At 37.9% G+C, this 27,055-nt stretch overlaps 2 protein-coding genes across 11 annotated transcripts in view; one reads left to right on the top strand and one right to left on the bottom strand.

Moving 5' to 3' along the window:
- The window catches only part of ftr82 (finTRIM family, member 82), a 32,145-nt gene extending 24,249 nt beyond the window's left edge, over positions 1-7,896 (bottom strand). The window contains exons 1-2 of one of the 3 annotated variants that reach the window (XM_062048462.1): positions 7,270-7,896; positions 6,500-7,068 (exon numbers count right to left, since the gene is read on the bottom strand). In XM_062048462.1, coding sequence (XP_061904446.1) covers positions 6,500-6,994 — 495 coding nt within the window. In that variant the 5' untranslated portion in view covers positions 6,995-7,068; positions 7,270-7,896. Of the gene's footprint in view, positions 1-6,499 lie in introns of all 3 variants that reach the window. The other 2 variants (XM_062048461.1, XM_062048460.1) reach the window with 2 other exon arrangements.
- A 9,113-nt stretch (positions 7,897-17,009) lies between these two features.
- On the top strand, positions 17,010-20,788 carry LOC133650808 (uncharacterized). Of its 8 annotated transcripts, XM_062048464.1 has the most exons (14): positions 17,010-17,046; positions 17,154-17,284; positions 17,512-17,589; positions 17,761-17,864; positions 17,957-18,051; positions 18,130-18,210; positions 18,344-18,463; positions 18,716-18,796; positions 18,878-18,952; positions 19,494-19,554; positions 19,642-19,692; positions 19,944-19,988; positions 20,073-20,098; positions 20,185-20,206. In XM_062048464.1, the coding sequence occupies exons 3-10, from the start codon at positions 17,537-17,539 to the stop codon at positions 19,530-19,532; spliced, it is 648 nt and encodes a 215-aa protein (XP_061904448.1). In that variant the 5' UTR covers positions 17,010-17,046; positions 17,154-17,284; positions 17,512-17,536; the 3' UTR covers positions 19,533-19,554; positions 19,642-19,692; positions 19,944-19,988; positions 20,073-20,098; positions 20,185-20,206. The 8 variants fall into 8 exon arrangements, with proteins under 8 accessions (XP_061904448.1, XP_061904451.1, XP_061904450.1 ...); XM_062048467.1 differs by lacking the exons at positions 18,344-18,463; positions 18,716-18,796; positions 18,878-18,952; positions 19,494-19,554 and adding an exon at positions 20,753-20,788 and having other exon boundaries at positions 20,073-20,137; positions 20,202-20,499; XM_062048466.1 differs by lacking the exons at positions 18,344-18,463; positions 18,716-18,796; positions 18,878-18,952; positions 19,494-19,554 and adding an exon at positions 20,753-20,782 and having other exon boundaries at positions 20,073-20,137; positions 20,202-20,505.
- Positions 20,789-27,055: the final 6,267 nt, after the last annotated feature.

The raw sequence follows: 27,055 nt of genomic DNA on the forward strand, positions 1-27,055 counted from the left end.
GACTTACAGAATAGAAGTCTTTTACCTCTGCTTTATTGTGGTCAAGCTAGTCTTCAAGATAAGCTGCTGGAATGTTGGGAATGTGAGAGCGGGGGAAGGGGAGAGACGCTGAGAGTTTACAAACAGCAGACTGTGAAGTTCACACATGGCAAATGTAATAAACAATCTCCTTTTATGCTGCGTTATCTCCAATACGTGTTTACTTGAAGTGGGATCCATTGATGACCTTTGACCTTGTGACATTCCAGTATCACTGCACACCCTCGTCCACAGGTGGGACGAACCCACAGGATTTTTCGTGTGTTCATCCCACACACTAACTCTGCAGTTTCACTGCTGATAACATGCCCCAAACAACCTGAGAGCCAATCACAGAGCTGCGTTTGTTTTGGTGCGAGTGCTAATGTAGCGGATAGCTTTAGCAAAGTATGTCATTCAGCGGTCATTTTGGAACAAGTTGGAAACAGACACACAATTTTTACTTGTTTTTTATTGTCAAAAAAAAAAAAATACTGTATATATATATGTATGAACACATACAGCTGGGATAGGCTGCAGTCCCCCAGCGACCCCGAAAAGGACAAGCGGTAGAAAAAAATAAAATAAAAAATTATATATATATATATATATATATATATATATATATATATATATATATATATATATATATATATATATATATATATATATATATATATATATATACCTATATATATAAATATGCATATATATGCTCAATATCGTATTTTCTTAACGTTTACATTATTATGACAAAAAATCTAGTTTTAAATACATGTTTTAATTTAATAAAATATACAATTAAAATATATTAAATGTAGAATTATTATTATATATAGTAGAATTACATTAAACATATGAAATATGGTTATTTATATATACATATATACATATGTGTGTATGTATATATATATATATATATATATATATATATATATATATATATATATGTATATATATATATATATATATATATATATATATATATATATATATATATAAATATATATATATATATGTATATATGTATATATATGTATATTTATATATATATATATATGAATATATATATATATATATATATATATATATATATATATATATATATATATATATATATATATATATATATATATATATATATATATATATATATATATATATATATATAAATATATATATATATATATATATTCATATATGTTAGGTCAGGAAAAAACACAGAGGCTATTTCAAGCCTACAAGCCTGTTTCGCAGGTTTCCCTGCTCTTCAGGGGATTATTTATATATATATATATATATATATATATATATATATATATATACATATATAAAAAATATATATATTTATATATATACACTTTGTGCCATCCCATGGAATTGTCCTAAATGTTTTGGTATCCTGGAGCATTCAAAGTTCCTTTCACTGGAACTAAGGGGCCAAGCTCAACTCCTGAAAAAGCAACCCCACACCATAATTCCTCCTCCACCAAATTTCACACTCGGCACAATGCGGTCCGAAATGTAGCGTTCTCCTGGCAACCTCCAAACCCAGACTGGTCCATCAGATTGCCAGATGGAAAAGCGTAATTCATCACTCCAGAGAACGCGTCTCCACTGCTCTAGAGTCCAGTGGCAACGTGCTTTACACCACTGCATCCGACGCTTTGCATTGGACTTGGTGATGTATGGCTTAGATTCTGCTGCTCGGCCATGGAAACCCATTCCATGAAGCTCTCTGCCTACTGTACGTGGGCTAATTGGAAGGTCACATGAAGTTTGGAGCTCTGTAGCAACTGACTATGCAGAAAGTCTTTGCACTATGCGCTTCAGCATTCGCTGACCCCTCTCTGTCAGTCTACGTGGCCTACCACTTGGTGGCTGACTTGCTGTAGTTCCCAAACTTTTCACTTATAATAAAGTTGACTTTGGAATATTTAGGAGCAAGGAAACTTCACGACTGGATTTGTTGCACAGGTGGCATCCTATGACAGTTCCACGCTGGAAATCACTGAGCTCCTGAGAGCGACCCATTCTTTCACAAATGTTTGTAGAAACAGTTTCCATGCCTAAGTGCTTGATTTTATACACCGGGCCTATTGATTTTATACACCGGGCCTAGTGATTAGGACACCTGATTCTCATCATTTGGATGGGTGGCCAAATACTTTTGGCAATATAGTGTATATATATATATATATATATATATATATATATATATATATATATATATATATATATATATATATATATATATATATATATATATATATATATATATATATATATATATATATATATATATATATATATATAATACAATTATCATTCAAATGAAATCTATTTTTAACAAGTAAATGTATTTATTTTCTTAATTTATTTATTTTAGTTTCCATAAAAATACTTTGTTTTTTATTATTAATATATTTTAAAATTATAGATTTAAATACGATTTAAATAAATATATTTAATTATTATAATCTAGTATTTTATTTAATATTATTATAAAATAACTTTATATTATATTACTATGAAATTAGTATTTTAAATGCATGTATTGATTTAATAAAATATACAGTTAAATTATATTAAGTGCAGAATTATTTTGTATAAAGTAATCCATCCATCCATTGCAGGGCCAACACAGATAGACAGACAACATTCACCCTCACATTCACACATTAGGGCCAATTTAGTGTTGCCAATCAATCTATCCCCAGGTGCATGTCTTTGGAGGCGGGAGGAAGTCGGAGTACCTGGAGGAAACCCACGAAGTCACAGGGAGAACATGCAAACTCCACACAGAAAGACCTTGAGCCTGGGGATCGAACTCAGGACCTTCTTATTGTGAGGCACACGCACTAACCCCTGTATCGCTGTGCTGCCCATATATAATAGTATTATATTAAATTATATTAAATATATACATTTATGTATATTAAATAAATTGTAATATGTGACGCTCCAGACTCGAATTGACAGCTGTGGTCTTACACAAATAATAAATGAACCCATACATCGCAACAGTAATACAATAGATCTAGTGCTTGTCTGGAGTGTCACCAGCGGCAAAATTATGGTACTCCCGTAAACTAAAGTAATGTTCGATCACTACCTTATAAAATTTGACGATCTGACTCATTGTCAACAAGTTACCACTGCTTTAGCAGCCTCAAAATTACTGCGCCCATAACGATGACTCTTGCTGGCCTACTGCCTTCGGTAATGGCGCCATTCCCAAACTATTGATAACCTCGCTAACAACTTTAAAAATGCCCTGCGCAACGCCATTGATAGTATTGCACCGATTCTGAATATTTGTTTAATACAGTAGCATGGCTAACCCAACACGGGACTCCTCCCATTAGCTCCACCCACTCGGCTGATGACTATATGAAATTCTTTACTGAGAAAATTTAACTCATTAGAAAGGAGATTAAAGATAACGCGTCCCAGCTCCATTTGGGTTCTATTAACGCAGATACGAATGTATGTACGACGGATATTGAGCTCCAAAATAATCTCTCTCTTTTTAAAGAAATAACATTAGAGGAATTCCTGCGACTCGTAAATGGGCCAAAACGAACAGCATGTTTACTTGACCCACTTCCTGGGAAACTTATCAAGAAGCTGTTTGTAATATTAGGACCATAAATAATATTAACATACCAATTTCCCTGTTCCCCTAGCATGCAAAACGGCGGTTATTCATTCTCTGCTCAAAAGACCTAACTTCGATTCTGACTAAACTACCGGCCGATGTGCCACCTTCCCTTTACCCCGAAAATCCTCGAAAAATTGTTGCACAGCAGCTAAATGAACACTTAGCGTCTAATAATTTCTGTGAACCCTTTCAGTCCGGTTTCAGGGCAAATCACTCTACTGAGACAGCCCTCGCAAAAGTGACTAATGATCTATTGCTAACTATGGATGCTGATGCGTCATCTATGTTGCTGCTTCTTGATCTTAGCGCCGCTTTTTATACTGTCAATCATAACATTCTATTAGAATGTATTAAAACATGTATTGTTATGTCAGACTTAGCCTTTTCTTGGTTTTACTCCTATCTTACTGACAGGATGCAGTGTGTCTCCCATAACAATGTGACCTCAAAGTATGTTCAGGTAACATGCAGAGTTCCACCGGGTTCGGTTCTTGGCCCTGCATTCTTCAGCATCTACATGCTGCCGGTAGGTGACATCATGTGCAAATATGGCTTTAGCTTTCACTGTTATTCTGATGACACCCAACTTTACATGCCCCTACAGCTGACCAACACGCCAGTTTGTAGTCACCTGGAGGCGTGTCTTAATGAAATTAAACAGAGGATGTCCAGCAACTTTTTGCATCTGAATCCTATGAAAACGTAAATGCTGATTATCAGTCCTGCTCGACACTGGCACATATTTAATATTACCACCTTCACATTTGACAACAAAACAATTACACAAACCGACTCGGTAAAGAATCTCGGTATTACTTTCGACACAACTCTCTCATTTGAGTCACTCATTAAGAGTGTTACTAAACAGCCTTCTTTCATCTCTGTAATATCGCTAAAATGTGTTACATTTTGTCCACCACTGATGCTGAGATCATTATTCATGCATTCGTTACGTCTCGTCTCGATTAATGTAACGTATTATTTTCGGGTCTCCCTATGTCTATCATTAAAAGATTACAGTTGGTACAAAATGCGGCTACTAGACTTTTGACAAGAACAAGAAAGTTTGATCATATTACGCCTATACTGGCTCACCTGCACTGGCTTCCTGTGCACTTAAGATGCATCTTTAAGGTTTTACTACTTACGTATAAATTACTAGATGGTCCAGCTCCATTTTATCTTGCTGATTGTATTATACCATATGTCCCAGCCAAAAATCTGCGTTCTAAGAACTCCGGCTTATTAGTGATTCCCAGAACCCCCCAAAAAGACTGCAGGCTTTAGAGCGTTTCTATTCAGGCTCCAGTACTCTGGAATGCCCTAAATGCTACCTCATTGATGTCCCGTCCTAAAACTCATTAGTTTACCCGAGCCTTTAAATACGACTCTTTTTAGACCAGTTGATCTGCCCTCTCTCTTTGTTGCTTTGCCCCCTCTCCTGCGTGGAGAGGTTATCAGGCCACGGATCAGTTTCCATGAAGGAGGCCCAAGCTGTTCCAAGTCGGGACCTGGGATAGACCACTCCTCTGCATCATTTGGTGACATCTCTGCGCTGCTGACTTGTCTACATACAAGAGGTTCCACTGCTGGCCTCACTATGGACTGGACTTAAACGCTATTAACTGTATCCACTCAGCATCCATTGCACCGGTCACCCAAGGGGAGGGGGGTCCCCACATCTGCAGTCCCTTCCAAGGTTTCTCGTTGTTCCCATTGGGTTGAGCTTTTTCTTGCCCTGATTTGGGATCTGTCGTTGTGGCTTGTGCAGCCCTTTGAGACATTTGTGATTAAGGGCTATATAAGTAAACGTTGATTGATTTTTGATATACAGTATATACATACATACATGCATACAATAAAATATATTTTAAATAAGCAAATGTATTGATTTATTTATTTAAGTATTTTATTTCCCATTAACACAAAATAATTTTATATTATATTCTATATTATTATAAAAACTAATATAGGCCCAATTTTTAGTAAATACATGTGTTTATTTATTTGTAATTAAGTGAATCTTTCTTTTTATAATGTATGCTTAAAATCATACATCTGCCGTCTTGTCTCTCATAATGATTGTGAACCATAAACAAAATTCCCAAAAAAGTGCAGTTCCCATTTAAGTGAATTTTTCTTTTTTTTTCCAATGAATTTATCTGTATAAATAAATACATTCATTTATTAGAATATTGTATTTGATATTAAGTATTACAAATATTTGATATGTAGTACATTTCTTAATTGTTTTTTAAGTTTAAGTTTTAAGGTTTTTTTTTACAATGTATAAATAAACACATTTATTCAATAAATTGATTTGATATTAAGTATCACATAGTATTTTGTATTATATAACATATTATTTAGAAAATTAATATCGGCACTATTTAAATTAAACTATGTTTATTTTGAATAGTGTTTAAAACATTTGTAATTAAGCAATTTTAATATAGGCACTATTTGAAATAAATCAATCTGTTTAATTATTAGTAATTAAGTAAATAATGGTTTCTTCTTTTTCACAATTTATACAGTTGTATAAATAAATACATGTATTTGTTAAATAATTTTATTAGACATTAAGTGTAACAGTTTTATACAAACATTTGTATTACGTTATGATAATGTATAGGCAATGAAGTGAATGTTTGTTTCTTTTTTTCACCTTGTATATATTTTAATTTGCAAAGGTTTTGGAGTCTTTAGAGCGTATTTCAAACGATCCTGAGAGCATGGAGAATATTTAGTGCGTGATATGAGAAGTACACACTGCAGTGTGTATGTTATTTTTGCGTGCTTTTCTGCATGGCTCACCTGCTTGTCGCTCCTCTCGGCCTCGGCAGAAACGATGTCGTGACCTTTGTGCTCGCTGACTGTGCAGATGGCGCAGACACACATCTGGTCGGTTCGACAGAAGAGCTCCAAAGGCTTTTGGTGCTGTGGGCAGATCTTCCTGTCCAAGTTTCCCAGCTGCTCCACCAGCTTGTGCCTTTTGAAGGTGGCCGACTCGTAGTGAGGCTTCAGGTGCTTCTCGCAGTACGACGCCAGACAGTTGAGACATGATTTGACAGCCTTGAGTTTCTTCCCAGAGCAGAAGTCGCACGGTACGTCGCCCGGCCCGGCGTAGCCATTCCCTTGCAGAGTGTGGACGTTGACGTCCAAGGCGCTCTTCTTGATTTTCTCGGCCACCATACTGAGCGTGGCGTTGGGCCGCAGCACTGGCCTCTGGGTGAAGGTGATCTTGCACTGGGGGCAGATGTAGATCCCCGTGTAGTCCGCCTCGTTCCAGTAGCCGCTGATGCAGTTCATGCAGAAGCTGTGGCCGCAGGGAATGGCCACCGGGTCCCTCAGCAGCTTCACGCACAGACTACAGCTGAAGTAGTCTGGAGACGTGTGGTCAGCCATTGGAACACTTTTTAGACGTCGAGAAGCGCAGAGAAGAGTGTTTGAGAGTTTGTAACTGTGTGTGCGTGTGTGTGTGTGCGTGTGTGTGCGCGTAAGAGAATATGTGTGCGAGTGTGTGTGTGTGTGAGAGTAAGTGTGTGAGTAAGTGTGTGGTAGTGCCTGACACAGACAGGACCTACTTGTCTTTCTGAATTCCACAGGTTACTGATTGACAGCGGCAAACCCCGCCCCCTGCCCTTGCACCGGGAGTGTGTGCGGCCCAGCTCTGGTCGGATAAGCAGGTCGAGCGAGAATAGAGAGAAGGAGAGAGAGACAGAGTTGTGTAGTGAAGAGAGAGAGGGAGTTGTCCAGGAAAAAGAGAGAGAGAGAGAGAGAGAGAGAGAGAGAGAGAGAGAGGGGAGAAAGAGAGAGAGAGATGTGCACGAAAGAGATAGAGTAGTGCATGAAAAAAGAGAGAGTTACAGTAAAGAGAGAGCGAGATTAGTGCAGGAAAATAGAGAGAGGTGCAGGAAAAGAGTCAGAGAGAAAAAGAGTAGTACAGGTAAAGGGAGAGAGAGAGAAAGACAATAGTGCAGAAAAAGAGAGAAAGAGAGTAGTGCAGGAAAAGAGAGAGAGGGACGCAGGAAAAGAGAGCAAGAGAGAGAGAGAGAGCGCTAGGTGGAGAACAGAAAGAGAGTAATGCAGGAAAAGAGTCGGAGAGAAAAAGAGTAGTACAGGTAAAGAGAGGGAGAGAGAAAGACAATAGTGCAGAAAAATAGAGAGAGAGAAAAGAGTAGTACAGGTAAAGAGAGGGAGAGAGAAAGACAATAGTGCAGAAAAATAGAGAGAGAGAGAGAGAGAGAGAGAGAGAGAGAGAGAGAGAGAGAGAGAGAGAGAGAGAGAGAGAGAGAGAAAGAGAGAGAGAGAGAGACTGCGAGAGAGAGAGGTGCAGAAAAGAAAGAGAGTAGTGCAGGAAAAGAGTCAGAGAGGAAAAGAGTAGTACAGGAAAAGAGAGAGAGAGATAAGAGAGTAGTGCAGGAAAAGAGAGAGAGAGAAAGAGATTAGTGCAGGAAAAGAGAGAGAGAGCGAGAGAGAGAGCGAGAGAGAGAGAGAGATATGCAGGAAAAGAGCAGACAATGTTTCACAATGAATGAAGTGTGAGAAGTTTGAAACGAGGAAAGGAATATTTGACAAAGTTGTGTTTCCCCCGCAGCTTGCTTAAAATTGTCACGTGTGTAAGAATGATTCCTGTTATGTCATAAAAGTATTTCCACCTATTGTTGTCAAACATAATCACTATTGTTTCTAACAAACATGGCCGAGTCACTGCTGGAATGTCAGGGACCACCCAATAAACAAACTCCATTATACAATACTACATACACAGTGGTCCCCAACCTTTTTGTAACTGCGGACCGGTCAACGCTTGAAAATTTGTCCCACGGACAAAAAAAATACAATCATGTGTGCTTACAGACTGTATCCCTGCAGACTGTATTGATCTATATTGATATATAATGTAGGAACCAGATATATTAATAACAGAAAGAAACAACCCTTTTGTGCGAATGAGTGTGAATGAGTGTAAATGGGGGAGGGAGGTTTTTTGTGTTGGTGCACTAATTGTAAGTGTATCTTGTGTTTTTTATGTTGATTTAATAAATAAAAAAATACAGCGGCTCGGTGGTTGGGGACCACTGTTCTAAAATACTAGATGTGCACTCTAAAATATGACATGTGTACCCTTAAATACTATATGTGTACTCTAAAATAGTATATATGTACTCTTAAATACTATATGTGTACTTCAAAAATAATATATGTACTCTAAAATAGTATATATGTACTCTTAAATACTATATGTGTACTTCAAAATAATATATATACTCTAAAATAGTATATATGTACTCTTAAGTACTATATGTGTACTCTAAAATACTATATACTGTATATTCTCTAAAATACTACATATGTACTCCTAAATACTATATGTGTACTCTAAAATACTATGAATGTGCTACAAAATACATAATGTGTACTCTAAAATACTACATGTGTACTCTTAAATACTATATATGTACTCTAAAATAGTATATACACTACCGTTCAAAAGTTTGGGGTCACCCAAACAATTTTGTGGAATAGCCTTCATTTCTAAGAACAAGAATAGACTGTCGAGTTTCAGATGAAAGTTCTCTTTTTCTGGCCATTTTGAGCATTTAATTGACCCCACAAATGTGATGCTCCAGAAACTCAATCTGCTCAAAGGAAGGTCAGTTTTGTAGCTTCTGTAACGAGCTAAACTGTTTTCAGATGTGTGAACATGATTGCACAAGGGTTTTCTAATCATCAATTAGCCTTCTGAGCCAATGAGCAAACACATTGTACCATTAGTACACTGGAGTGATAGTTGCTGGAAACGGGCCTCTATACACCTATGTAGATATTGCACCAAAAACTAGACATTTGCAGCTAGAATAGTCATTTACCACATTAGCAATGTATAGAGTGTATTTCTTTAAAGTTAAGACTAGTTTAAAGTTATCTTCATTGAAAAGTACAGTGCTTTTCCTTCAAAAATAAGGACATTTCAATGTGACCCCAAACTTTTGAACGGTAGTGTATGTACTCTTAAATACTATATGTGTACTTCAAAAATAATATATGTACTCTAAAATAGTATATATGTACTCTTAAATACTATATGTGTACTTCAAAATAATATATGTACTCTAAAATAGTATATATGTACTCTTGAATAATATATGGGTACTCTAAAATACTATATACTCTATGTTCTCTAAAATACTACATATGTACTCCTAAATACTATATGTGTACTCTAAAATAATATGTATGTATGTATATGTACCGTAATTTCCGGACTATAAGCCGCACCTGACTATAAGCCGCACCAGCTAAATTTAGGGGAAATACAGATTGCTCCATATATAAGCCGCACCCGACTATAAGCCGCAGGGTTTTGATGTGTAATTACCGTAGTATATAGGGGTTCCTGCTACCACGGAGGGGATTGTCGGGACAGAGATGACTGTTTGGGAACGCAAAGCGTCCCATTTATTAACAATAAATCTTTCAATCATTCAATCAAACTTTCACATCTTTGACATGGCGAACAGCATTCGTGCAGAGTACAAATAATACAACGGTGCAAAGTAATACAAAGTGCTCGCCTGTACGTTATCAAAATAACCAGCCTACCGGTATATGAAAAGTCAGTCTTTAATCATCGTGTCATCGTCTTCCTCCTGCGTACTAAAACCACCGAAATCCTCTCCGTCGGTGTCGGAGAAGAACAGGCCGTAAATAAGCCGCACCGTTGTATAAGCCGCAGGGACCAGAACGAGGGGAAAAAGTAGCGGCTTATAGTCCGGAAATTACGGTATATTATGTCTAGCTACTCTTAAATGACAGTAATACAACAGAGAATTACTGTATGATGTACACTAAATGAAAGTAACACAATACAGTATATGTACTATTAAATGACAAGAATACAACACAGTAGTATAGTGTACACTAAATGACAGTAATACAATACAGTATATGTAATCTTAGATAACAGTAATGCCATATATCTACTCTTAAATAACAGTAATCCAATACAGTATATGTACTCTAAATGACAGTAAAATATAATTTGAAGCACCTTTACCAAACTAAGCGTGTAAAAAGTGTAGCCTTTTTTGTTTTGTGTTGCATATTCTGAAAATAGGATGAAGTCATAATTAATGAGATATTGTCATATTTCCTCACCACAGTTGAATTTTTTTTTTTTTTTCTTCCAGTGTTTTGGTTTGTTAATTCCTTATTTCCTTACTTGCACTTCCTGTTCAGTTCAGTTCATTTATTTATTTCATTTATAAACAATCCAATTGGTCCAATCCACCGTATTTTCTTTTTCGATTTTCACAACAGAAACCAAAAGCTTAGCTGTTACGCAGGAAAGCCAAGTGCTTCATTCGACAAGTATGACCACATTACAGCTTCTTTGGTAATATTTGTTAGCATCAAGATAATATCCTTAATAGTATTAATAAAGTAGATGAATAAATCTCTCGTAGGCTCAACAGCATACACTGAATCTTGATATTGCTAGAAAACATTGCTGAACAACAGTGACATATACAGCTAAATAATGAGACAAAATATACTTCACATAATAAAAAACAACAGCAGACATGAATTGTAAATGAGACTAATATTTGTAGCAGGAAATCAACTGCAAACAAACTTATCCTTTTACTCATTAGCATCACAGTCACAGCAGCACAGCACTCGTTATGTCAATCAAGTACAGTACTTAGTGATGCACAAATAAGTCCAACATCGTCTTTCACTGATTAATGTTTAATTAATTTAAAATCTTTTTTTCTCTAAATGTCAAATTAAGTGAGGTAGCAGTAACCTCATGGTCATGATAAATGGTTTAAATTATTCTTTTATTTCTTTTTTTTCTTTTCTTAAGAGTGTAAAAATTCACTCAATTCCATTTTAGATCTTTTTTTCATGATCACTTATATATTTACCTCTAAACCTTTCAAAATAAGCCTAAATCTGCACTGATTCATGGGAAAAAACAGTATCCTAATGGTGCTTACACCATCGCCTAAAACCTAGAAGTGCTCAGATGTGCCTCTAGTTCACGTGATTGCAAGTTGCAACCCACCTATTACTCAGGAATGTAATTCATGTGTTACTTTTTTAAACCTTCAAATATCTTGCATATAGAGATTTTTCCGAAATCGGAGTATACTGTAAAAGAAAAGTCACTAGATTTAAGGTAGTCATTTTAACAGTGCTGCATTTTTTACTGCATTTGCAGTAAAAACCAAATAAAATTCTTCCGACTGAGCAGGCAATTTTTTACCGTCAAATTTACGATGGTTGTTTTTACAGAGTGTGTACCTTTATAAGGCGGTGCCTGTTGCCAAGTGACATCTGAGGCCAGTGAGGGCAAAAAGCAATAACTGGGTTTGTTAGCTTAGCATCGATAGCTCTTGTTGAAGTTGTTCTCTGGATTTTGTTTGCGTTACTTAAAGCGACTGACTAGTAATTGTAGTATTACATCATTATCTGTCATGATTCCACATGACAGTTTGCTATCTTCCTGACATTTCTATCATGTCCTGTCCAGCGCTCTTATTTTTGTTCCACTTCCTGTTTGCCTCCATGTTCCGCTACTTGACCTCTTGTTTGAGTTTCTCTCACCTGTTTCCTGCTTGTCAAACAGGATACACACCTGACCCTGGTCGGCAATCAGGAGGATTCTTACGTCAGCTGCCGTTCATCTGACAACACTGGATCACTGTTTTGTTACACTATGTATGGTGTATGGACGTACTGTACACTATTATCCCTGCTTTAATGTATGTGCTCACTCTGTAGTTCCTAATGAAAGGGCTGTTTGCCTGCACTTAACCCCCTCTATGGTATTTATTGATTTTTTTTTTTTTTGTCATAAAAAAATACAATCATGCGTGCTTACGGACTGTATCCCTGCAGACTTTATTGATCTATATTGATATATAATGTAGGAACCAGATATATTAATAACAGAAATAAACAACCCTTTTGTGCGAATGAGTGTGAATGAGTAAATGGGGGAGGGTTTTTTGGGGGGGTTGGTGCACTAATTGTAAGTGTATCTTGTGTTTTTTATGTTGATTTAGTAAAAAAAAAAAAATATATATATATACATATATATACATATATATATATATATATATATATATATATATATATATATATATATATATATATATATATATATATATATATATATATATATTTTTTTTTTTTTTAAATTTCTTGTGCGGCCTGGTACCAATTGATCCACGGACCGGTACCGGGCCGCGGCCCGGTGGTTGGGGACCAATGACCTACATCATTGTTATGTCATTTATTTGTGAAATAATTCCATTGAATCATTGTAATGTGTTAAGTGTCAACATGCAATTAGCATAAATTATATTTCATGTATTTTCTAATTCAATGCTAAATACTTCTGTTCCTTACAGTCATGTTACGCTTAATCTTAGTAATCTTGTTAAAAAAGAAAGAATGTTCCCTGGGATGAAACAATACACATTTTGAGTAGTTTAAAATATGTTTTTATCACATTTACAGTTAAAAAAAGAGGATCAATTGAAGCTTATCTAACAATAAATGGCAATAATTGAGCAGAATGATTCATTGTAAACACTGTTACATGTTATATGTAGGTGTTGTGGTCTGTTGACGCTAACCAGTGTAACCAGTGTAGCATCTGTTTGCTGAGCAGACATGCAGCCTTGCCGTGCAAACACAACATTCCGGAACATTCCTGTGCCGTGCAGGTATGTGTGGATGTTTAACATATTTCTTACATCACATGGAAAGTTGCCTACTCGTCATTTCTCAGCCTGAGCTCCCCTTCAGCGGCTCTGCTGCTTTCATCCTCTACTTTCTTTCACCATTACTCTGATACGTTTTTTACATTAGGTGAATAAAAACATAGATTTTTACTCAAATCAGCACTTTTCCCTTCAACTCATGCATGCTTCATACATGACTTCTCCCTATTAGGTCACAATTTGATAAGACACTTTTTCCTGAGCCGAAGTGCACACACTGATTACAAATTAACTTCTCAACTGTTGCCAAAGGAAAAGACGTCACAGTTGACCGGCGTTGAAAAGATAGCGTTTGTTGGTCATGTTTTATTTTATGACATTTAATGAACATATAAACCTTGTTTTTCAACAGATACTTAACAGGTGAAAGGTCAGCAATATTACGATATACAAAGTAAATGTACACACAGACAGGATATGTGTCATGTCTGTTTATTTCTAACATTTAGATGTTAAAGCAAAATTAATTCCTGAAGTCTTATGAAGGATTTTGAGGTCACAATATAGTCAAGTCAAAAAAATATTTGATTTCAGATATTTAATATTTATTTGTGTGTTTTTTTCTGATAAACATTTAACAAAGAGAAACATACATGATTTAGTTTTTTTCATTGTTGTAAATATAACTGAAATCTGTGCTATTTCCTGCTGAGAACTGTAGCGTCCTCCAAACTAATACAAAAATGTCGCTTATTCTCAGGAGGATATTACTTCAATTATGACTAAAATAAAGTGAACTGTTAAAAAAAAAAACGATCTTATTACAGTGCTATTTTTTAAAACTTTGATATTTTTTTTACCTTCAGATGTTTATTTTGTTTTAGTCATAATCCATCCATCCATCCATCTTCTTCCGCTTATCCGAGGTCGGGTCGCGGGGGCAGCAGCCTAAGCAGAGAAGCCCAGACTTCCCTCTCCCCAGCCACTTCGTCCAGCTCCTCCCGGGGGATCCCGAGGCGTTCCCAGGCCAGCCGGGAGAGATAGTCTTCCCAACGTGTCCTGGGTCTTCCCCGTGGCCTCCTACCGGTCGGACGTGCCCGAAACACCTCCCTAGGGAGGCGTTCGGGTGGCATCCTGACCAGATGCCCGAACCACCTCATCTGGCTCCTCTCGATGTGGAGGAGCAGCGGCTTTACTTTGAGCTCCTCCCGGATGACAGAGCTTCTCACCCTATCTCTAAGGGAGAGACCCGCCACCCGGCGGAGGAAACTCATTTCGGCCGCTACTACCCGTGATCTTGTCCTTTCGTTCATGACCCAAAGCTCATGACCATAGGTGAGGATGGGAACGTAGATCGACCGGTAAATCGAGAGCTTTGCCTTCCGGCTCACCTTCTTCACCACAACGGATCGATACAGCGTCCGCATTACATAAGAAGCCGCACCGATCCGCCTGTCGATCTCACGATCCACTCTTCCCTCACTCGTGAACAAGACTTTGAGGTACTTGAACTCCTCCACTTGGGGCAAGATCTCCTCACCAACCCGGAGATGGCACGCCACCCTTTTCCGGGCAAGAACCATGGACTCTGACTTGGAGGTGCTGATTCTCATCCCAGTCGCTTCACACTCGGCTGCGAACCGATCCAGTGAGAGCTGAAGATCCTGGCCAGATGAAGCCATCAGGACCACATCATCTGCAAATAGCAGAGACCTAATCCTGCAGCCACCAAACCAGATACCCTCAACGCCCTGACTGCGCCTAGAAATTCTGTCCATCAAAGTTATGAACAGAATCGGTGACAAAGGGCAGCCTTGGCGGAGTCCAACCTTCACTGGAAACGGGTCCGACTTACTGCCGGCAATGCGGACCAAGCTCTGATACTAATCATACAGGGAGCGGACCGCCACAATAAGACAGTCCGTTGTTTTAGTCATAACGAAATTTAAATTATTAAAACATTTTTTTGGTATTTCATTATTATAAATATAACTAATTGAACTCCTCCACCAGACACAGAGGATGTTTATTATGTTGTTTGATTTTGTAATAAATAAATAAATAAAAAAACATATCAGACATGAGACAAAACTATAGTCATTTCAAATGGCAACTTTCTGGTTTTAAAGGGGAACTGCACTTTTTTTTTTGGAATTTTTCCTATCGTTCACCAACTTCACCATCATTATAAGACACAAGAAGACAAATGTTTTATTTTTATTTTTTTCTAGCATAAAACCCGGCTTTTTCTAGTTGGCTAGCAATGCATCTAATGGGAGCAATCAATTCTACCTCTAAATCACTTGAAAAATACATCAACAATACTTAATTTACGTTCCGTAACCTGTATAATAACCAAGGTGTTGTTATTGTTTTTGTAGGAGCGAACACTGAGGAAGTCTGTTTCTATCGTAGTAACACATCGGCGAGCTACGGTATTAGCTGTAAAAGCTCACAACGGCAAGAGATAAGCTGGCTTCTACAACAACTCAAGTCATACCAAAGACTTTAAAAATGGGACCCATTACCTGCCTGCTTGGCGCTGTCACGCCAATTTTCTTCCCATTACAAAAACCTTCCTAGCCCCCATTTACTTCCGGGGTCATTTCCGCTTACGTCATTTCCTCTTACGTACGTCATTTCCTCTTACTGCCCGTCGCTGGGTTTTTTTTATTTTTTATAATATAGTCATTTCCTCTTATGTCATTGACAGCGATCGATAGAATCGATAGAATCCAAATCTCCTGAAAATGGTGGTGTCACTGAATGATATTTGTCTTTATCTTTCCCAGGGGACTTATGTCAAACACCAGCAGGCTTCGAAACATTTCAAGCGGAGTGTTAGGGCCGCTGCTGGGAACGTCTGTCTTCGTGGTAACGTGCAAAAAATATTAATTAATATATAATACTGTTAAATGTCTGTACTACTTTAAATCAACATTATTGTTGAAACCATTTCACTAATATTAATTAATATATAATACTGTTAAATGTCTGTACTACTTTAAATCAACATTATTGTTGAAACCATTTCACTAATATTAATTAATATATAATAATGTTAAATGTCTGTACTTTAAATCAACATTATTGTTGAAACCATTTCACTAATATTAATTAATATATAATACTGTTAAATGTCTGTACTACTTTAAATCAACATTATTGTTGAAAGCATTTCACTACAATATTGTGTGTGCTGCTGTCCTGTGTAGAAGAGGTCCTGTACCATGGGAACAGAAGGGTCATTTGGACAGAGGAGGAGAAAGTGGTTGTGTTAACCAAAGCCCATGCAGGCCATTTTGGACCACGGAGGATGCAAGCGAAGATTGCTCCCCGGTTTTATTGGCGGTCCATCACAAAGGACACATTGGATTGGGTAAGCAAGCTCCTAGAAGGAAGATATTTGCTTTTAATTTTTATTTTTAGTTGAAACACTCAGGTTAGTAGTTAGTAGTAGGTCGCAAAGTGTTGTGGAATCAAATTATATCTACAATATGTTTCCCTTTATTACTGCTTTTAGGTGCGCACATGTCCTGACTGCCAGCGCTTTGAAAAATTAAAGACCGAGGCGCCTGAGCTAAAAGCCCATCAAGGTCGTATCACCTTGGTACATGGTTGGTGAGTGGCTTTATTCAGACATCCCTCACCTTTTCACGCACAACTATACAAAAACTCAGTCCACATTCAAATATTTGCTAAACTGAGAACTGGAATTCATGCTCTAGGTGTGGACCTCTTTGGACCTGTGAAAAAGTCGTCTAAGGGGAACAGATATTGTCTCACTTTGACCGATTATTTCACCAAGTGGGTTGAAGCAAGAACATTCCCAAAAAAGACAGCAGCCAATGTGAAGGAGGTATTCTTTATATTTTGGTGTTTCACTTACCCATGGCCATAATCAGAAAGGGAAAAAGCCACTAAAGTGCATAATTTTTTATATATATATATATATATATATATATATATATATATATATATATATATATATATATATATATATATATATATATATATATATATATATATATAAAATTGTATTGTAATTATTAATTGTACTAATATAATTTCTGTGGTGCCCCACAGGCCTTGAGGGACATTTTCTTTACTCATGGTTTGCCTGAAGTTATCCTCACTAACCAGGGCACTGAATTCAAGAAAGAGGTAACTAAATGGTGGTCTTTGACTATTGTACTCTAGGATTGTAATTCAGTCTGAATGTACTCACATGCTTGAATGCAATATTGAATTCTAACCACAACGTTACTGGTAAAATGTTTCATGATTGTCATATTGGTGATGACCAAGCCAGAACTCATTCCCTTGATGTTACAGAGTTATGGAGGTTCTTCCAAACAATATGGTTAGGCTGGAGACCCTGGATGGAAAGCCCAAGCATATGATGACCCCGTATGCATCACTGAAACCTCTGCGCTCGAGTATGTCAAACTGAATGCTGTTTACAGGCATTTTTGTTCAGAGTTCTTAATATCCCTCTCCTGTATCATAATATGCCTCCTCTCTCATTTAGGGACTCACCCTGGCTGGCCAAAGGATTCCCCTTCAGCCCCTGTGCTTCCAGGAGATGCTGAAATGCTGACTTCATCATCGGAGGAGGAAACTGAGGTACTTTTTCAGAAAAAAAGTGTTTATGTGTCCATACATGTAGCTTTCTAACTATTTGTATGATTGACACATGTCCAGTGTCATTGTTTCACGGACCATACATATGCTGGCCCCACATCACCCTGGAAAAAGGAGCTGCACCCCGACCAGAAACAACTGGTGAGCAGGTTTCAAATTGAGTAAAATTTTGACATTGGAGCCAGTATATGATTAAAAATATATACATTTATTGCTTTGTGAAGTGGCCAAGGTTATCTTCAAGTCGAGTAATGTAAAATTTTCTCATGAACAGCTCGAGTATGTTTTGGCCTGCGATCGTCCAGCTATGGAACTGATCGTTAAAGAGGGAGGGGTGTGTTTAACCCGAGAAGAGTTTTGGTCTCTCGGGTTGTCCAGAGACATGGACTCCACGGTCAGTACTGTAACTGTTATGTTTGTTTCACTTGACTGCTTATTCCATGGATATGTATAACTTTGTTACATCTGTAATGTGATGACCGATGGGAAATGCTTGCCTCCAGCTGGTTCAGGAAGCTGCTCAGAGACATGTATGATTTCTTAGAGCTGCACAACAGAGGCTGCTTTTGGTCATTAAAAAATCTGATTCAATGGTTAATATAAAAGCTCACATATCCTCATGTTTTTGGATTCAAAACTGTTCCAGGGCAAAGATGTCTTCATTGCCAACATGTATATTGTACCAACGTGGAAGCACAAAGACGTCGATCCAATGTCAAGCCTTCCAGTGAGTACAATGAAATTTGAATGATAATAGCTACACTAATCTGAAATTTCTTTCTAAAATATTCATAAATGTTTACTACAGAGGGATGCACATCTAAAGGATGCACTCCTCTTCCCAGCGTGGAGCAAGCACAACGGGCCAGAGCATTACCTTCGTGTAAGTGTTGAAAAGAAAAATACTGGAGATATCTTATAATTCTTGTGCAATTACATTATTTATGCCTCTTTCTGCATTGACCATTGTTGGTGTTGAGGCCGGCAAAGAGAGAAATTCTCTTGCTGGACTCTCAGTTTGCCCTTTGGCCATCTGGTTTTGGTGATGAGGTGTACAGAGACATATTTAGGTCCCTTTATAATAATCCTGGCCACAGTTCCATTTTGGCCACTTTTTGTTCCAGCCATGTTCTGGTTTTGGCTATGGTTCTGTTCTAGTCATTTTTCCCTTCCCCGCTATGCTCATGTTTTAGACATGTTCTTCTTTCGGCTATGTTCCCATTCTAGCCATGTTCCAGTGGTGTGCTACAGGGGTCCCCTACCATAGAGTCATGGACCAGTACTGGTGAAACGTGATTTTGTTCATGCTTTGGCAGTGTTCTAATAGAATTTTCACTTGTTTATTTACAATTTGACCTCATGTTTTAATATGCCAAGTGGCTTATTGCATTTTATTTGATTCACATTTGGCTTTTTTACTGCAGGAGCATTGCGCAGCACATCGTCCCAGGAAGCTGGAGTGAGCTCACTGGAAAAGACATGCAGGTAATAGGTTTACTCTATAAAATATAAATGTCTTGTAGTAAACCCAAAGGCTGTATACATTTTCATGGTGCTAAGGTGTATTACCAGGAGATCCCACGCCAGACCTCGGGGAATGACTGTGGTGTTTTCATGCTCATGGTAAGTTGAGCATTTTTAAAGAAGAAGAGTAGGTTAAACTTCCCCCACAATGATGTGAAAAACAGTATCAAATTACACAAATATTTGGTTGCAATTATTGCTTCCAGAGATATTCCTATCCATCACATTTCCAGTATTGATGTTGACGGCTCTTTTCATCAATTTAGTAGATTATTACAAAGTAGAGAAATATTTTTTTCATTACACAATTATTACATGTGCTCAGAAAAATTACTATTTTCTATTTTTAGTACTCCCTCTGGCTCTGTACGGACACTACTTTTCACTACAGTGTGGTAAGTATTTAGATATTTAAAAGATTTCAAAATAAGCGGCTCTGAGAGGTAAAAATAATGAACTCATTGTTATATCTGCTCTAGCTGGACATGCAGTCAATCCGGCGTTGGTGGTGTGTCCTTCTAATGGAGCGCTTTGGCATTGAAGGGTAGGACAACTTCTTGAAATATCTGATGTATTGTTTATCATGATTAGTAACTGCCTGCGATGAGGTGGCGACTTGTCCAGGGTGTACCCTGCCTTCCGCCCGAATGCAGCTGAGATAGGCTACAGCGACCCCCCGCGACCCCAAAAAGGGACAAGCGGTAGAAAATGGATGGATGGATGGATGGATTAGTAACTGTAATCTGAAGAGCTTTTCTTCAATTTCCCCAAAGGCATGGCCAGAGGTTCTGTTATTAGACAGACAAGGCGAGCGGCCTATTGCAGGGCATTCTTCAGCCAGTCTTTAGGGTATCCAGAAACTCAGTCCAGGCCATCGACTGCGTCATCAAAGATTAACTGAATACAGTACTGGTATGCCATGACACAAAAGTGAATAAATTGTATCATACCTATGTTGCTCCATAAAAAAAATGATTGGAGAAATATGTAAGCTGGGGGAAAAATAACTGGTTCAAAAATAATAATCTAATAACCTTTATTGGTTTGTACCTTGATGGGGTTTAAGAGCTTTTCACTATAACATGTCTACTTCTGAGGTGACCACCACTTGTGATTATAATTGACGCTTTGTCCTTTATCTGTGTTCCCCATTCTTTAGGTGCAGCTCGTGCAATGTTTGGAACAAAACATTTGTAAACAATAAAAAAAACATCTTACATTGCAGTTTTTTGCCTCATTTTAAAGTCTTGAAGAAATACCCAAGGTTTTTCTTTATTATTATGTTCTTATTCTAAATACTGTCGTTTGTCTGACCACGGGTCATCTGACTTCACTGAGGTACATATGTGCACATAAATGTCATTTTAATTTAGTTCACTTACACAGAGAACTAAAAAAAACCTGAATTTAACGAATAAATTTAGTTTTAATAAAGTTTAATAATGTTGATTGATAATAAATTAACTTATTGTACACTGTTATTAATTTCCGCATATGTCCACGAGTCAAATGTGCAGTCAGGAATATCCTCAAATTAATTTGTCAGATTAATACTTGTCCGATTAATACAGATGTTTTGTTAACGCTGTATTATAAAAAAAGAGTCAAACGAAGTGCTATCGATCGCTGTCAAAGACGTAAGAGGAAATGACGTAAGCGGAAATGACCCCGGAAGTAAATGGGTGCTAGGAAGGTTTTTGTAATGGGAACAAAATTGGCGTGACAGCACTCAGCATCAAGGTTTGGAATTGGGGATTAAATCACCAAAATGATTCCCGAGCGCTGCCACCGCTGCTGCTCACTGCTCCCCTCACCTCCCAGGGGGTGGAACAAGGGAATGGGTCAAATGCAGAGGGTAATTTTACCACACCTAGTGTGTGTGTGACTGTCAGTGGTACTTTAACTTTTAACTCGAAACGTGTGCGATATGACACCAATCTGTACTGACTGAAAAACATGAACAATCATATTACAGTATCTGTAAAGTATTAGCCCACATTTCATTAGCTAGCCAGACAGCGCAAGCACTGTAGTTGTACTAACACACATGGCGTGCTGCGTGCAACATTAATGATATTAAAGTGACTCACTTGAGCTGGCCCGGTACGTTTCCTGTTGATTTTGGGTAAGCAATCCATTTATGTCAAAATACCTTGTCTCCAAGTTCCCTCTTCCTTCGTGCTCGCTTCTATAAGCAGCAGTATATTTGGCTACAAAGGTATAAGTTTGTAAATCCTAATTTGGCCAAAAATAGTCGTCTTCATTGTCTGTTACCAGGTCTGGGCGGGGGTGTTAGGTTTGGTTGGTATCAACACTTCAGTCATCAACAATCAGCATCAATAATTGCATCATCCGAGAAATGGACATTGAAACAGTGTAGGACTGACTTTGTAGGATATGTACAGCAAGTAGTGGACATAGAGAGAGAGATCAGAAAGTATAAGAAAAAGTGTCTACATTTGATTATATATGATATATGATCAATGGATGGGTGGGTGGATAGATTGATAACAGATGAATAGATAGACTGAGCTTTACATATTCTGAAAATGTAATAAATAATGTATGAGGTATATTACATTTAACACGTATTTGCTTTGTCACACATAACACAAAATATAAGATAAATAATTTAGCATTTATTGATTAATAAACAATAAATATTGATTAAAATTCATTAAATAATCACAAAGTTGTCTCCTATTAGTTTTTCATAATTTAGGTATGTGTTCACTTATTTGATGGTGTTACCGTCACCTTGTCTTTGTATGTGTATGCGCATATATTTGTCTGTACCAGGCCTGGGCAATTATTTTGGGCTCGAGGGGCCAAATTTAGAGAAAAAATGTGTCCGTGGGCCGGTATATCTGTTTTTAGGAACACAAATACAAAACCTCACAATAATTGTCTGATTGAATGCTAAAAACATTGATGACAGACCGCCTTAAACAAAATGGAATTACATTTTTTTTTACTGAATGAGACACCCTGAATGTACATGAAAATAAAGAATGTTTGTTTTACAATATTAACTATGAACGATAAAACACTGAATATTGACAACATATGAACGTCACAACCCCTCTCGATCGACATATTTTACAATGAAGTGAAACGCAACAAAAATGCAACAAACATAGCAATATATGAACGCAAAGAGTAAAAAAAAAAAACCCACCTACTATCCGATATATCTGATACATCACTAAGCTTTAGAACTTTGTTGTAAAAATCTCCTTCCGCGTCTGTCCCTGACACCGCATTTCAGGCTGGCCGCTCTGGAAACACTCTGTGGAAATGCTTCCCACCCACACTGTTTGGTGCCTCCTCTGAGCTGCTGTGACATAGATTACCATAGTAACTAATTAGATGACCATAGTAACAGTGTTGGGACTAACGCGTTACAAAGCAACGCGTTACTGTAACGCCGTTAGTTTCGGCGGTAACTAGTAATCTAACGCGTTATTTTTTTATATTCAGTAACTCAGTTACCGTTACTACATGATGCGTTACTGCGTTATTTTACGTTATTTTTTATGTAGTATCGGCTAGAAACAAGATCTGAGTGTGTTTTGTGGCAGCGCTGCGGTGGAAAATAAGAGGCGTACGTGCTTTGTGTGGGTGGGGGCGGGGACTCCCATACCGTAGTTGAGGAGCGCAGGGGAGACGTTCCTTCGGGGCTAACAACCTTCACTTTATCCGGAAGTGGTCTTTACAGCTGAGGGTGAATGACGAGGCCGGCGGTTTGTTGCAACTTTGTGACTTTATTGGACGCAGCCATCCAGCAAGCTAGAGAGAGCACCTGCAAGCACTCACTGTCGCGGGTCCCTCACTGTCACTCACTTCTCTCGCCCACTCACTCACTGACGTCCCTCACCCACATGCTGTCATATCTTAAAGGCCTACTGAAATGAATTTTTTTTATTTAAACGGGGATAGCAGATCTATTCTATGTGTCATACTTGATCATTTCGCGATATTGCCATATTTTTGCTGAAAGGATTTAGTATAGAACAACGACGATAAAGATTGCAACTTTTGGTATCTGATAAAAAAAAGGCTTGCCCCTACCGGAAGTAGCGTGACGTAGTCAGTTGAACATATCCGCAAAGTTCCCTATTGTTTACAATGATGGCCGCATGAAGTGAGAGAGATTCGGACCGAGAAAGCGACAATTTCCCCATTAATTTGAGCGAGGATGAAAGATTTGTGGATGAGTAAAGTGCAAGTGAAGGACTAGTGGGGAGTTGAAGCTATTCAGATAGGGAAGATGCTGTGAGAGCCGGGGGTGACCTGATATTCAGCTGGGAATGACTACAACAGTAAATAAACACAAGACATATATATACTCTATTAGCCACAACACAACCAGGCTTATATTTAACATGCCACAAATTAATCCTGCATAAAAACACCTGCGTGTTTGTTACGCTAGCTCCTAGCTCCTCTGCTAGCTCCTAGCTCCATAGAACACGCCAATACAATTCAAACACCTGATCAACACACACAATCACTCAGCCCAAAAGACCGTTCACCTAACCCAAGGTTCATAAAGCTTATATATTTTTAAAAAGTTACGTACGTGACGCGCACGTACGGTCAAGCTATCAAATGTTTAGCAGCCAAGGCTGCATACTCACGGTACCTGATATTCAGCTGGGAATGACTACAACAGTAAATAAACACAAGACATATATATACTCTATTAGCCACAACACAACCAGGCTTATATTTAATATGCCACAAATTAATCCTGCATAAAAACACCTGCGTGTTTGTTACGCTAGCTCCTAGCTCCTCTGCTAGCTCCTAGCTCCATAGAACACGCCAATACAATTCAAACACCTGATCAACACACACAATCACTCAGCCCAAAAGACCGTTCACCTAACCCAAGGTTCATAAAGCTTATATATTTTTAAAAAGTTACGTACGTGACGCGCACATACGGTCAAGCTATCAAATGTTTAGCAGCCAAGGCTGCATACTCACGGTACCTGATATTCAGCTGGGAATGACTACAACAGTAAATAAACACAAGACATATATATACTCTATTAGCCACAACACAACCAGGCTTATATTTAATATGCCACAAATTAATCCTGCATAAAAACACCTGCGTGTTTGTTACGCTAGCTCCTAGCTCCTATGCTAGCTCCTAGCTCCATAGAACACGCCAATACAATTCAAACACCTGATCAACACACACAATCACTCAGCCCAAAAGACCGTTCACCTAACCCAAGGTTCATAAAGCTTATATATTTTTAAAAAAGTTACGTACATACGCAAAAAAAAGTTGCGCACATACGGTCAAGCGATCAAATGTTTAGAAGCCAAAGCTGCATACTCACAGTAGCACGTCTGCGTCTTTGTCATCCAAATCAAAGTAATCCTGGTAAGAGTCTGTGTTGTCCCAGTTCTCTACAGGCGTCTGTGTATCGAAGTCAAAAGTCCTCCTGGTTAGAGTCTCTGTTATCCGAGTTCTTCCATCTTGACTGCATCTTTCGGGAATGTAAACAAAGAAGCGCCGGCTGTGTACTGTTGTTGCTGACTACGTTCGAAAAATACGTCCATTTCGCACCGACAACTTTCTTCTTTGCTTGCTCAGCTTCCTTCTCCATAATGCAATGAACATGATTGCAACAGATTCACGAACACAGATGTCCAGAATACTGTGGAATTATGAAATGAAAACAGAGCTTTTTCGTATTGGCTTCAATGTGGAAGGCATACCCGTGTTCGCCGGGCTACGTCACGCGCATACGTCATCCTCAAAGGCGTTTCGAACCGGAAGTTTAGCGGCAAATTTAAAATGTCACTTTATAAGTTAACCCGGCCGTATTGGCATGTGTTATAATGTTAAGATTTCATCATTGATATATAAACTATCAGACTGCGTGGTCGGTAGTAGTGGGTTTCAGTAGGCCTTTAAAGTGCCATTATGTTGCAGTTATTTAAAATAGTTTTGTCAATTTGTTCTGGCCAGAAACAAATTGGCCTTTGAAACACATCTTTGTCTTTGTGTGTTGTATGTAGACCACATTGCTTAGCAGGGTTCAGTGATGCAAATGCATGTCAAGTTGATCAACACATTGTATTATTCTCCAGTGCAATAACAGTACTGAAATGAAGGCTAAAGGGCATTAATGGGAGCTTTTAAAAAAGAAAAGAAAAAAATAAGTAACTAAATAGTTACTTTTCAAAGTAACGCATTACTTTTTGGTATAAGTAACTGAGTTAGTAACCGAGTTACTTTTGAAATGAAGTAACTAGTAACTATAACTCATTGCTGGTTTTCAGTAACTAACCCAACACTGCATAGTAACTTATTAGATGACCATAGTAACTAATTAGATGACCATAATAACTACAAACCCTGTTTCCATATGAGTTGGGAAATTGTGTTAGATGTAAATATAAACAGAATACAATGATTTGCAAATAATTTTCAACCCATATTCAGTTGAAAATGCTACAAAGACAACATATTTGATGTTCAAACTGATAAAAAAATTTTTTTTGCAAATAATCGTTAACTTTAGAATTTGATGCCAGCAACAAATGACAAAGAAGTTGGGAAAGGTGGCAATAAATACTGATAAATTTGAGGAATGCTCATCAAACACTTTTCTGGAACATACCACAGGTGAACAGGCAAATTGGGAACAGGTGGGTGCGATGATTGAGTATAAAAGTAGATTCCATGAAATGCTCAGTCATTCACAAACAAGGATGGGGCGAGGGTCACCACTTTGTCAACAAATGCGTGAGCAAATTGTTGAACAGTTTAAGAAAAACCTTTCTCAACCAGCTATTGCAAGGAATTTAGGGATTTCACCATCTACGGTCCGTAATATCATCAAAGGGTTCAGAGAATCTGGAGAAATCACTGCACGTAAGCAGCTAAGCCCGTGACCTTCGATCCCTCAGGCTGTACTGCATCAACAAGCGACATCAGTGTGTAAAGGATATCACCACATGGGCTCAGGAACACTTCAGAAACACACTGTCAGTAACTACAGTTGGTCGCTACATCTGTAAGGGCAAGTTAAAACTCTCCTATGCAAGGCGAAAACCGTTTATCAACAACACCCAGAAACGCAGTCGGCTTCGCTGGGCCTGAGCTCATCTAAGATGGACTGATACAAAGTGGAAAAGTGTTCTGTGGTCTGACGAGTCCACATTTCAAATTGTTTTTGGAAACTGTGGACGTCGTATCCTCCGGACCAAAGAGGAAAAGAACCATCCGGATTGTTATAGGCGCAAAGTGTAAAAGCCAGCATCTGTGATGGTATGGGGGTGTATTAGTGCCCAAGACATGGGTAACTTACACATCTGTGAAGGCGCCATTTATGCTGAAAGGTACATACAGGTTTTGGAGCAACACATGTTTCCATCCAAGCAACGTTACCATGGACGCCCCTGCTTATTTCAGCAAGACAATGCCAAGCCACGT

Source organism: Entelurus aequoreus, linkage group LG05, assembly GCF_033978785.1.
Source record: "Entelurus aequoreus isolate RoL-2023_Sb linkage group LG05, RoL_Eaeq_v1.1, whole genome shotgun sequence".
Classification (NCBI taxonomy): Eukaryota; Metazoa; Chordata; class Actinopteri; order Syngnathiformes; family Syngnathidae; genus Entelurus; species Entelurus aequoreus.